At 44.1% G+C, this 13195-nt stretch overlaps 1 protein-coding gene across 1 annotated transcript; it reads right to left on the bottom strand.

Moving 5' to 3' along the window:
* Positions 1 to 537: 537 nt before the first annotated feature.
* TUBGCP2 (tubulin gamma complex component 2) lies at positions 538 to 12823 on the bottom strand (the record flags this gene model as incomplete). Its single annotated transcript, XM_010177033.1, has 8 exons — positions 538 to 710; positions 1400 to 1580; positions 4669 to 4849; positions 5942 to 6087; positions 7012 to 7201; positions 9326 to 9525; positions 10449 to 10656; positions 12664 to 12823. Coding segments are annotated over 8 exons (1439 nt in total), but the record flags the coding sequence as incomplete, so codon positions are not given.
* Between the last annotated feature and the right edge of the window lie 372 nt (positions 12824 to 13195).

The raw sequence follows: 13195 nt of genomic DNA, 5'->3' as shown, positions 1-13195 counted from the left end.
AGGGGCCTACAAGAAAGCTGGGAGGGACTTTCATAAAGGCAGGTAATGAGAGAACAAGGTGTGATGGCTTTAATCTGGAAGAGGGGAGATTGAGATTAGATATTAGGAAGAAATTCTTCACTGTGAGGGTGGTGAGACACTGGAACAGGCTGCCCAGGGGAGCTGTGGCTGGGCCCCCCCGGGAGGGGTTAATGCCCAGAGAAGCTGTGGCTGCTCCTCCCTGGAAGTGTTCAAAGCCAGGCTGGATGAGGCTTTGAGCAACCTGGTCTTGTGGAAGGTGTCCCTGCTGATGGCAGGGGGATTAGAATTAGATGAGCTTTAAGGTCCCTTTCAACCCTAACCAGTCTGTGATTCTATGATTCTATGAAGAAAGATGCTCCAGCCCCTTAATCATCAAAACATTCTCTGCTAGTCAGCAATTTACGACATCACTTTAAAGATACAGCCTTTGCAGTATTTTGCTGTGTGAAAATTTTGCTGCTTCAACCCCATGCAAAAGCTTCTGCCTTGTTTGCCTTCAGCAGATTGATACTTTACCTGTTTATAATAAGTGACAGAGGCCACTTAACAATATAGTCAAAGGAAAATGCTTCCAGACCGCTGAGAGTGAGCTCTGTGGGATCTGCACTGATAATGGCCTTCTCCTGTTTCGTTTCTATGGCCAATACTCTCAGGAGCTGTGTAATGAGGTCATGGGGCATCAAGTCAATCTATAAAGGAAAAGCAGGAAAAAAAATGAAACCACAAGACACTCACAACTACTGCGTAGCAACAGACATGTGGCAGAAGTCCAAATTATCAAGTCACTCTCAAGTCATCAGACCAAGCTAGAAAGAAATAGTGACTGGTACGATCTGGAGAGCACAGCAGCAGACAGCAGAGCAGTGTGGCTGTAGTGTTTAACCGTCAGCACACAACATACTACTCCACGGATCGCTCTACCTTGCCCTCACCCTCTCTAAGGTCTACTCAGATCTTATGTTCCCCAGGCACAGCCTTTGTGCTGCTTCACATTTGTAAAATACGCAATCATTAATAGGCAGGACTTCTAACCAGGTGCTTTCTTGTATTCCAAAGTGAGCACCCAAGCTGAGAATAAACATGAGAGACACGCTACTGCTTCCACCTCATCCTGAGGCTACTCAAAAGCCTCACCTAAAAGCCTCTCTGTGTTTAGATGCCAGTAGGAAAACGCAGCCCCTTGTCCCCAGTGGGTGTTTCCAGTTGCTAATCTGGATGAAAGAGGATTTAACCCAGAGAAGGTCTACAGAAGGACAGCCATCAATTCTCTTTTCCTTCGCCACACATTCATCAGGTTCTTACAGGCACACAGATCTTCTCCAATCATGGCAGGCCACCTCCTCAAATTCAATTATCTTCTGTTTACATATATTCTTACCTTTAAATCATCCTTGAAAGGATCTGTGTTGGCTGTGCTCATTCGCAGGGCTAATTCAAGCAGAGCCTCTAGCCTCGTAGTTATGATGTCATCTACAGGCTTCTTAAGTTCTTCTTCTGTGAGATCCATGAAGTGAACAAAGAAGTCCCCTTGATCCATCAGGAAATAGTGTTTTATAGATCTGCTCAAGAAAATGAAGGGACAATTGATTAAGTTTTTTAAAGCCCAAGTTAATCCCTATTAAACCTAAAGGAACAAAAGCAATTAATTCAGCCAGCCTGTTGGGTTTGATCACAAAATGTTCCTCTTCATACAGCCATAAATAACCCATGTAGAGACTAGTCTTTCACGCATGTCCCTTCCTCCCTTCCATGTCAGTCAGGATGCTTTTGTGCAGTCAGATCAGGGCTGCCGCTGTTCTTTTTTTCCTTGAAAAAAAAATGCACCTTAGGAAAAAAAAAAAGTATGTACTACACTGCTGGGTGAAGGCTCATACTGCTCTCCTGAACAGGGCGCGCACAGCCATCCAAAAGGCAGTTGCCAATTCAGAGCAGAATCTTGGACTCCTTTGAATGAACAAGTATCTGTGCCGCTGCATGATTTTTTAATGATTTTTTAATTACTCCAGGTACTTGCATTGACTTCTGCTACAGTAGGAGGCATAAATTTTAATTTTCATTTGGCACCAGGCAGAGTTAATTGCAAAGGGCCAGGAGCTTGGAAAGCTCAGAGGGGAGTCTGAGGATTAACTTAGTGCCTGGCCAAGGATCACACATGAAACCTGCAGTTTTCAGAGCAAAAATAGGACCAGCACAGCCTTAACACCCTGTGTTGCAGACTCCTAACCACTGTCAATTTGGGATGATGCTCAGCCCCTCTGTTTCCCTGACTGTCTTTACTCTCTTAAATCAAGAAAACTCCCCTAGTCATGAGGAAGTCATGACAGTGTCAGCAGTTAACTGAGGACACAACAGATAGGGGAGTGAGATACTTACTGCTGACACATCCCAGAGCACAAATCCAAATAAAAACCTGACCTAATGCTGGTGACAACCCCACTTCAAGCAGGAGGTTGAACTAGAGATCTGCTGAGGTTGTTGGTCCCTTCCAACCAACATTTCTGGGAGAGAGGAGAGAAAGTCAGTACTCTCGCTTAACAGAGGAGAAATGGTTATCTGTTACAGGTCCCTGGGGTTCAACCATAACCATCCCATTTCAGCCCTCAAAGCGCACATATGTGCTGGAAGCTCAGTAGCTTCCTCCTCAACCAGCTACCCCTGTGCTTGCACCCCAGGAGATGACATACACACAGGACAGCTGCTGATCTAACAGAGACCCTGCTTCAAAGATGAGCAGGTCATAGACATCAACCCCAGCTGGACAGGCTGAGCAACACCTTAATCTGAAACTGCTGTGATAGACAGGCCCAACAGAAGACGTGCCACTAGAACTCTGGAAGCCAGTGTCTTTTGAACAGTCTGATTAAGCAGAGCGGGCTTGGAAGGATGACAGTCATTAGCAAGGCTACGAAGAATCTCCTTAACGACTGGCAGGTTCCACACAGCTCTCATAACCTTTCATGAAGCAAGGCATGTTCTCTGGTGGCTTTCACAGGGCAGGAAGGCACATATCAGTGCCTCCCACATATCTTCCCACAACCTCTCTCAGCTGGAGCTGTAGTGTTCTCAGGTCTGGAGAAGACACCTTTGTTGCGGCTACAAGTTTTTCAGACTTAGCAAAAAGCAGCCCAAAGCAATCCCACCTGGCCTCCTAGGCACATTCCCTTCAGTTGCCATTACTGCTCCAGCTTATGTCTCACCATTGGCATCTTCTTGTGCAAGTCACTTGGCAGGTTTATCCCATGAAGCTCAGACCACTTTCTTTCATACTGTGTCACTGATTTGAAGCAGAACCTCTGGTACCAGGTCTCAGCCCAATTACAAACTATATTACAACCAGCTATCAATTGAAATTTCCTACCTATTTGTGGCTGTCTTGGTCTTCTGGATAGTTAAGACTCCTGTTTTTACTGTTTTGTGAAGATAGTAATAAACTAAAAAGCTTGATTCACAAAAGAAAGCTGGAGTTTGCATGCTAGAATGCACTTGTATTTACAATCGCCTGAATGTGTTACAAGAATCAAAGTATAGATTATTAAAATGAGCTTTAAAAAAGGACAATGTTAAGAAAAACCCTGTACTGGAACTTGGGACTAATACATTTATTCCAACTACGTATGTTTGCATCAACAATAACCATGGTGTATATCACAGAACGTTGTGAGTTGGAAGAGACCCACAAGGATCATCCAGTCCAACTCCTGGCCCTGCACAGGACAATCCCAACATTCAGACCATGTGTCTGAGGGCACATGTTGGCCAAATGCTCCTGGAATCTTGTCAGGCTTGGGGCCATGACCACCTCCCTGGGGACCCTGTCCCACTGCTCCACCACTCTCTGCCTCAAGAACCTTTTCCTCATGGCCAACCTCACCCTCCCCTGCCACATCTTCCTGCCATTTCCTCTGCTCCTGGCGCTGGTCACCATCTGGCACATACAGTTTCCTCAGCTGTGATTTTTTAATAAGATTATTCTCTTTTCTCCCATACAGGCATCTTTGCTTACCTGAACTACCATGTTCCCCGGACAAGACGGCTCTCCTCATATGGCTCCCCCTCTAAACCCTTCCCCAATGTTGTGGCCTCCTCTGGACACTCTCCAGGAGCTTTATCCTGTGGTGCCCAAAACTACCCCCAGTACTGGAGGTGAGGCTGCACCAGTGCAGAGCAGAGCGGGACGATCACCTCCCTGGACCGGCTCGTAGTACAGTGCCTGATGCACCCCAGGACACATCACACCAGATGATACTAGGAAACTCCTTTCCTGAGTGGGAGTGACATGCAGCTGTAGGACAGTCCATGAAAGAAGCGGGGGATGTCTGTACCCAAGGGCAAGTTTTGGGACTGGGCTAGACAAAGCCACAGCCACAACGGTCCTGACCTAGTTTTGGCAACAGCCTTCCAAGGAAGTTGGACTGAAGACTCCCAGGCATCCTTCCTACCCAAAATTTCTACAATTTTACACTTTTGCTTGTTTTTTTTTTTTCTCTCCATGGGGAAAAAAAAATAATCTTTTTTCAGGTCAATCTTTCTAAAGGAAGTAGAGAGAATATATTAATAATATCCCAAGAAAAGAGACCTAACTTCAAAAATTTATAGTCACTATCAGAACTAATCTCTTTAGCATGCATTTAGTAAAATAAATCAAACCTTAGGTGAGCCACCAGCTCTTTCTCCTCCATTAGGAAATCCAGAAGAACTTTGCTAGCATAGTTATACGCTTTTTCTATTTGTTCCACATATGCTCGCTCTTTTAAAGTATAGATGACCTCTTTAGCCACGGGGCAGGTAACATCACGTCCGCATTCTCGCACAACATTTAAATATTTCCCTAGAAGCAAAAAGAAATAATGATCCATATTCATACCAAGTGTACACACAATGGGAAACTTTCAGACCATTACCTTCAAGAGGAAGATATGCTGTGAAATGTTTACACTAAGTTCTACTGAAAGCTGGAAAGGATTTAGGCACCTTTCAAAAGAGGATAAAGAATTTTAAATTAGGCACCTAGTATGATATTTAGAAATGGTTTTGTTTTCCAGTGATGGCAAAACATCTCTGCAGATAGCCAGAAAGTTTGGAGATCTGCTGCTAGATTTCAGAAGTTGCTTTTGGATGGTTATGTACTTATGGAAGAGAACCATCAGGTTGCATGCTTCATTTAAACATCCAAATGACAACTCAGCATGTTCAAATCTCAGTTGTCTAGCTCCATCTAGCTAGCTGCTAGAAAACTGTAGCCATGAAACAGAGCAGTAAGACAAAGGGCTACAAAGATGATTAAGGGGCTGGAACATCTTTCCTGTGAGGAAAGACTGAGAGCTGGGTCTGTTCAGCCTGGAGAAGAGAAGACTGAGACAGGACCCTATCAATGTTTATAAATATCTAAAGGGCAGGTTTCAAGAGCTTGGGGCCAGAGTCTTCTCGGTGGTGGCCAGTGATAGAACAAGGGGCAATGGGCACAAGCTGGAACACAGGAGGTTCCACTTAAACATGAGGAAAACCTTCTTTACTGTGAGGGTGCCAGAGCCCTGGGACAGGCTGCCCAGAGAGGTTGTGGAGTCGCCCTCCCTGGAGATATTAAAAAACTGCCTGGACACCATCCTGTGCAATGTGTTTGAGATGGACCTGCTTTGGCAGGGGGGTTGGACTGGATGATCACCTGAGGCCCCTTCTGACCCCCATCATTCTATGACTCTGTGACAGACAACTCCCCTTGCTGCTGGACCCCTTCCCATGTGTTGCTTTATTTGTAGGATTTGGGATTCCTTTTAAATTTGATTCTTCTATTCCTCTGAAAAGTTCAGCTGGACAATCCCATAAAGTGGCAAAGTACAATGACATTTACTTTATCTTTACACAACCAACAGTGACGCTTGTCTCAAGACTCCTCCTACATAAGAAGCATTTCTTGACCTACCTGTGCTTAGTATTTTGTCAGCCATTTTCTGCAAGAATGAGGGAATCTGTTGCTGGACAACAGTATATCTTTGATCCCAATACTTGTCGTTATAGTCCTCCTGAATCTTCTCCTTCTGCAGCTCATGTTCCTCCACCATGAACTCACTGAACAGTTAAAGCAGATGTTTAGAAGCAGGAAGTGGTACAATGACCGTTACTTTTTTTGACCTGCAAACTGGTAATATGATCTATCAGAAATGAGGTCTCATGAAAATACATTTCAACCAAGAACTGAAATTAGTCTGTATTTGCAGTAAGAGGAGAGGCATTAGGCAGAGTGTTTCTGCTAATCTGCAATCAATTATGACAGAGAATTTCACAGGTTTCACAAACCAAGTCTAAACATTATTTAGTTGTCAGTGTAGAGGTGAGGAAGGTGGCCTTTGTCTGCCTTCTCACCATCAGGAAGGCATTAATTTTAGCTATTTTAACTTGAGTTTTGTCCCCCTTAGGATTCTGAAAATGTGGGAAACAAAAACGCTGCATAAACTAAATGCAGCAAAATGCTTCAAGCGATTCTACAAAAGCCATGAAACTTCAGAGAGTGTTGTTAGCTCACATCAGATTAGCACATTAGTGGACCACATTTAACATTGATTCACTGAGTTACCACAGTTTTTCCCTATGAGAAGAGGGCTCACCCCTGTCATGAAGAGGATGAGGATGAGAGAAAAGAACACTTAAAGGTGGACAGGCATGGTAAGGTGGAATGTGAGTGGACTGCACATTTCAACTGTTGTGCTATTCACTTTTGCATATAATTTCCCTGAATTTGGAAAAATAAAGCAAATGAGAGTGTCTCTGAGTGTATAACCACTGAATCAAATGAGAAATGTAGCACAACATGCTCCAGCAGCTCCCCTTCCTTGCAAAGTTGCCTCGTCTGCCTGCTGCTGCCAGGTCCAGGCCCCTAGGCTATGCAGACTCGATAAAGCAGAGGGATGGGCGCACTAAAAAAGTAGAAGCCAAAGACCCAAATGGTATTTCTTAACTTTTGCATTCTATTTTCATTCCTTAACTGTTCTTTACCTGTATGGATCATTAATGATGCCTCGATATATCCACTTTTCCAGAATTTCAAAATAAGGCACGCTGGCTGCCTTGGTTAAATACAGACACAGCTCCTGGGCCTGGCTGTCCCCCGTGTAATTGAAAGTCTTGTCATGGAGTAAGCTCAGGGTTGATCCTCCCATACACTCACCTTTATCCACAGAAGTAGCTACAATTTAAAAATATAGATGTAAGACACAAAGCTGACACAGATTAATTGCATAAGCTATGCTGTTAAATTTCTTAAAGTTAGCAGTTGATTAGCTGACCACCCCAAGTCACAGATCTCCACAGCAGCTGTTAGACACTGGCTGAGAAGATGCAATGCCATTCCACCACACAACCAAAAGCTTACATCCTGAAATATCCTGAAATGAAAACACAATCTAAAAAAGCAATAACCAAACCCAACCCTCCAGGGAAGAACTGAACTCAGGTAGACACAAAGTACATGGTGGCTTAGAGTTCAAAAGCCTCCTACACCAAGAGGACTGTGTATAGATATCCACATTCCAAGCAGTAATGGAAGAAACACACTTCAGTGGCTTGCTTGAGAAACTTCTGATCTCAAAAGCACTTCTGTTCTCAACTGTGACACCAAAATAGCCAGGCATATAGCTTGCACATCAGGATTTATGTAGGTCAATAGTGAAATTCGTACTTTGCTATCACAAGAGGGATGTAGGAACAGAGGAATACAGTACTGCCATGAGTTTCACATCAAAGTAACCCTTAAAGTAGTTGGCTAACTGCTGTGTTCCAAATAACTGAAAATTTCAGGAAAAGTGACTACCAAGAGGAATCATTCAGTTCCAGATTGTAAATAGAACAGATGTTTACAGCCAGATAAATTCTCTGGGCTGACTAGAGAGAAATGTACAAGTATTCTCATGCCAAAGAGTTTAGCCAAAATTACCGAGGTAACTGCATCTGTGACCAACAACCCCAGGCAAGGGCAGAGGGTGGGACCATCTGGCTGAGGAGCAGCACTGCAGAGACCAAGCAGGGAGCCCTGGTGGACAATCTTTCTTATAAGGAAAGACTGAGAGACCTGGGTCTGTTCAGCCTGGAGAAGAGAAGACTGAGAGGAGATCTGATAAATGTTTACAAAATATCTAAAGGGCAGGTTTCAAGAGCATGGGGCCAGACTCTGCTCAGTGGTGGCCAGCGATAGGATAAGGAGCAAAGGGTACAAGCTGGAACACAGGAGGTTCCACTTAAACATGAGGAAAAACTTCTTTACTGTGAGGGTGCCAGAGCCCTGGGACAGGCTGCCCAGAGAGGTTGTGGAGTCTCCTTCTCTGGAGATGTTTGGTGGACAATCTTTCTTATAAGGAAAGACTGAGAGAGGGGGGTTGGACTGGATGATCTCCTGGGGTCGCTTCCAATCCCAACCAGTCTGGTATTCTGTAACAATCAAGCTGATTGTGGGTCAGCAGCATGTCCTTGTGGCGATGAACATCAACTGCACCCAGGGCTGTGCTGACGGTGAATATTCTCCTCTGCCCAGCACTGGTGAGGCCACACCTGGAGCACTGCATTCAGTTTAGGGTCCCCAGTATGAATGACAAAATGGAGTGTAGCAGGTTAGTAAGATGGTGGGAGGCTGATGCTCAGGGCATACAAGGAGAGTCTCAGGGAGCAGGGCTTCTTAGCCAAGAGAAGAGAAGATGAAGCTGGGGGAATGCTGAACCACAGTCCTTCACTATCCAATGGATGGTTCTACAGGGGATGATAAGAGACTCCTCTTGTAGGAGCTCAGCAAGAATATCAAAAGTGCAAAACGTAAAGAAGGGCAATTCCAGTTGGAGATACAGAAAGAAATTTTCACAAAAAGGGTGATGAAGTCATGGGAAAGGGCCCAGAATTAGTGGGGGATCTCCATTGCTCCAGACTCACCTGGACGTGGCTCTAAGCAACCTGCTGTAGCTGTGAGGAAGGAGTTGGACTAGAAACTCTGAGGAGTTGCTTCCAGTTGAATTGGTTTGCAGTTATATATCCACACACAGCTAGAGAGACACTTGGAAAGAAGCTGAGTAGAGACAGCAGTGGTGGAAACAACTGATCCAAAAGGCATGGACATGCCTCATGACAGCTCTGAAGGGCAGATTCAGCCCTAGAGCCCACTGGTCTCAAAAAAGAGCAGTGCTCTGACAAGTACAATTCCCCTTGGCTTTCTTCTTTAATATAACATAAAATTCAAATGACACATCCCCTACCTGTATTGCTACTCTGTAGAGTTTTCAGAAGTTGTCATGTAACAAAATGTAATGACTGTATTTTTGAAATTTACCAAGTGAAGCAAGAATCTCCAAGGTCCTCATTGTGGGCTGGATATAAAACCAGAGTTTCTGCAGTGACAGAAGTCCCTGTCTCTGAAGATGTTCCAGCTGGGTAATTAGTATCATGTATTCCTTGATTAGAGTCCGCATAGCAGCAGCCAGAGCATGATTTACCTGTCCGTACTCGAAGGAAGATTTCTCCTCTATAAATCTGTAAAAAGCAAAATGAAAACTCTTTCAGGCAAGGCACTTTCTATCATTTTTAGGAATTTTATCTGCAGGACACTTCCTCTCAATTTGCAGGGGAATTAGAATTATTCGCAAAACCACGATGTAAAAAGTGCGAGTCAGGATTTTCAAGGTGATTGTCTTTGCATAAGCAGCAGATTAGAGGACAGGAAGGAAGCAATGTGCACCCAGACATGCAAGAAAGCACTGTTGCGAGCTTCTGACACCACATGTCACAGCGGGGATTCATCTGACCAGATTTACATGGCTCCATACACATTAGTGGAGAGAGACAGATGCTTCTGAACACAAATCATATAATCTGTAAGGAGACACATAAAAGAGATTGGATGAATCATACCCTAAAAATGCTTCTTTCCCTTTGCTGATCTTTTAGGAACTTTGAATCAAATGCAGATATCTACATAACAAACATCTGCTGTTAATGAGGTGTACCTTCACTAAGACCTTTTCACTTAAGGTAAGCTACCAGAAACTAAGCAGCAGGAGGTTCTCCTGCTCAGACGCATGCAAAGGTTGTCTCAGTCCTGGGTGCCCAGAGCAGAGCAAAAAGCAGGACACATGGAGAAATTCACAGCAGAGTGGAAAGAGACATGCCAGAATAAGCAGACACATCCTATTTGCACTTTGCCTGAATTTACCAAGAGCAAGTTTGGACAAAGCGAAGGTGAGGTGAACGAAAAAGTGAACTGGCAGTACAGAGGAGAAACCCAGCAAAAAGAAATGTAGCTAAAATAAATTCAAATAAATCATCATTCTTATTTTATATCCCCACAGGTTTAAATTAAGCTTGGAAGCTAACATCTGCACAATGACAGATTCTCTGTTCTACAACCTGATGCTCAAAGGAGAATATCCTCCTCTTTACAAAAGTCAGCTTGGTACCTGGTGACAATAGAGTAACTTGCTGCTACAGGAAGAATCCTGGTCACCAGCTCTTTGATGGACAAGTCCAAGTTTGGATCGACTGAAAACGCTCGGTTCTGCCTGCCTATGAGAGGCTGTGCTGTGATGTATCTTCCATCCACACCAATCAGAACATACAGCAAGTCCTCCACAATCATGGATTCTTGGGACGCCAATGGCAAAGTACCTGTTTTCAAAGAGAAGACAAAAGAAGAACATAATAAGAACATGCCATAGTGCTACCTGATCATCCATTCATATAATTTCAATCTAGTACCAGAAGTTTGAAAGGAAGACACACTACCATTCAAAGAGAACAAAAGATCACACAAAGCTGAATCAAGATAGAGAGAAATAAAACTGAGTTAGGGTCAACTCCAAAATCACCTACCTTGCTTTCCAGGAAAACAGAATCCTTTGCTCATTTATATCCAAAGCAAACCAAGTAGACAGGGCTATACATCTGACATCTGTGACCAAGAGAACAACACCCACAGCTGATCCCTCCAACCAACAGCGCTCGGTTATACTGGACCAGAGGATCTCCAGTCTTGTCAACAACTCCCCCTACCTCCCCTCCACCAAAATATTAAAATACCAAGAAAACAGTTCAAATACAGACACAAAGAAATGCTAGTCCAGCAAAAACTGCAGGGGAACTGCAAACTGTAGAGTCTCTGAATGGTGCGGTGAACTACAAACCAGCTGCAAAGACTGTGGTGGTTGCAGCCAAACACACACCCAGTCACTCTCTTACTCTCATCCCACCTCAGGGATTAGGGGAGAGAATTGGAAGGATAAGGGCAAGAAGACTCATGGGTTGAGATAAAAACAATTTACTAATGGAAATAAAATGATAATGATGATAATAGTAATAACAGAATGCACATGAGTGATGCACAGTGCAATTGCTCACCACACACTAACCAATGCCCAGCCTATGCCAGCCAGCGATCCCAGAGCAGAGACAAGCCCCCAAACTGAAACCCTGGAAGAGTGAGAGCCCAAGAGATCCCCGAGAGAATCCCCCCGATTTCCAGTCAGCCCCGGTTAATATACTGACATGACGTGACATGACATGGAATATCTCATTGGCAGAGCCAATGCCAGTTTGGGGTTTTGCTGTTCACTGCGCTTCTCCCTCCCAGTCCTAATGCAGCTGTGAACCAGCCAAACACGGTGGCCTTGGGCTCCAGCAGCAACTAATAACATTAGAACCTGATCAACATTCTTCTCATAACAAATCCTACACTGAAACTAAACCACAGCTATTCTAACTACTGGGAAGAAAATTAACTCTGTCCCAGCAAAACCAGGATAATAAAGGACTCAACCCAAAATATAATCAAATGCATCAGAAGACCAGGCAACAGAGTGATTACAACACTAACTATAGCAAAGCTTCTCTCATGAAACAAGGCAACAATCCCTCTCCATTTGTAGGATCATATGTGAGAGAACAAACGGTTCTGAGCTTGCTAGGAACATACCCTCAGAGCGCATCCCCAAAGGCCCCGCCAGAAATGCACTGGTGGACAAGCTATTTAAGGACACCACCGAGAATGAGCCTACTGTTTTCATATCCCCCCTCAGGCACAGCCCAAATCCACATCAGAAAGAAGCTACAGGTTTTTTGTAGGAGCTTCCACAGTTCTGGGGAATGGAAACATGAGTCTCTAACTCAGCAGTTCTCTTCCAAAAAAAATACTTAAACCTAATTTATGAATAAGAAACTATCCACAGCTGAACCTAAAGCTAGAATACAATGGGAGGAGGTTAGTCCCCTGCTGCTCTGGCGAGGAGAGAGACAGCAAATCAAGGAGGTTGTTAGAGTCTTACTGGAGAAGATACTGAGCTGGGTGGATTGATGAATATGACTACAGATTTTTCAGCTGAGAATAGAGACGTGATACTCCTACAGTAAGATTTTAAGGAGGTTGTGACTCGAGAGAGAAAAAGGATTGGGAAACTCAAAAATACTAGATCCCATGGATCAACAGTGGGACTGGAATTGAGCAAAGGAGAAACACTGTGAATAAAGTAAGTTTGGGTTTTTTTTGAGTCCCGCTCTTCATCCACAGAGTGCAAAGAGCCAAGTTTTGCTTTCATCCCGAGCGTCATGAAATCTGAACAGCACTTCTGAACAAGTACAAAACGTAAAAAATTCATGCAGTTTTCCCTGTGTATCACATACCTATAGGTACCGTTGTGTCAGTGCTTAAACTGGTGCCAATTAAGAAATCGCCAATAAGTGCAGGTCTCTCATACACCCAAGATGGAAATACTGGGATGGGCTGACCAGAATTCTTCTTGTTCTGCTTATCTCGGAGGATTTTTCGTGTAAGCTCAAGAGGCTGTCGAAAAAAAAAGAGAGAGAAAGAAGAAAAAAAAAAAACAAAACAAAAGAGATCTTCAGAAGTCCAAGAAATTTTTAATATTAAGCAGAAACTGACTGTAAACTGATAGCTTGAGAACAGAAAGTAGAACAGCTGGTGTTTCAGTAGCACGGTGCAGGATTTGGCCTTCCCATACCTCCTCAGGGCTGCAGAGGTCCTTTTTATACAGTTGGCTTTCCTTTTCCTGGAGGGTACATGAAATAACACCTTTCTGCACCCCTCCCCACCAGCCTGGCTGCTAAGGCACACATAGGGGAGCAGAATGGGGATGTGCGCAACCACCAGACAGGTTATGAGTTTGCAAAGCCCACCACGTGAAAGGCAGCAAAC

This window comes from Antrostomus carolinensis, unplaced genomic scaffold, assembly GCF_000700745.2.
Source record: "Antrostomus carolinensis isolate BGI_N321 unplaced genomic scaffold, ASM70074v2 scaffold17120, whole genome shotgun sequence".
Taxonomy (NCBI): Eukaryota; Metazoa; Chordata; class Aves; order Caprimulgiformes; family Caprimulgidae; genus Antrostomus; species Antrostomus carolinensis.
Note: the sequence above shows the minus strand (reverse complement) of the source record. Positions and strands in the feature narration are given on the sequence as shown.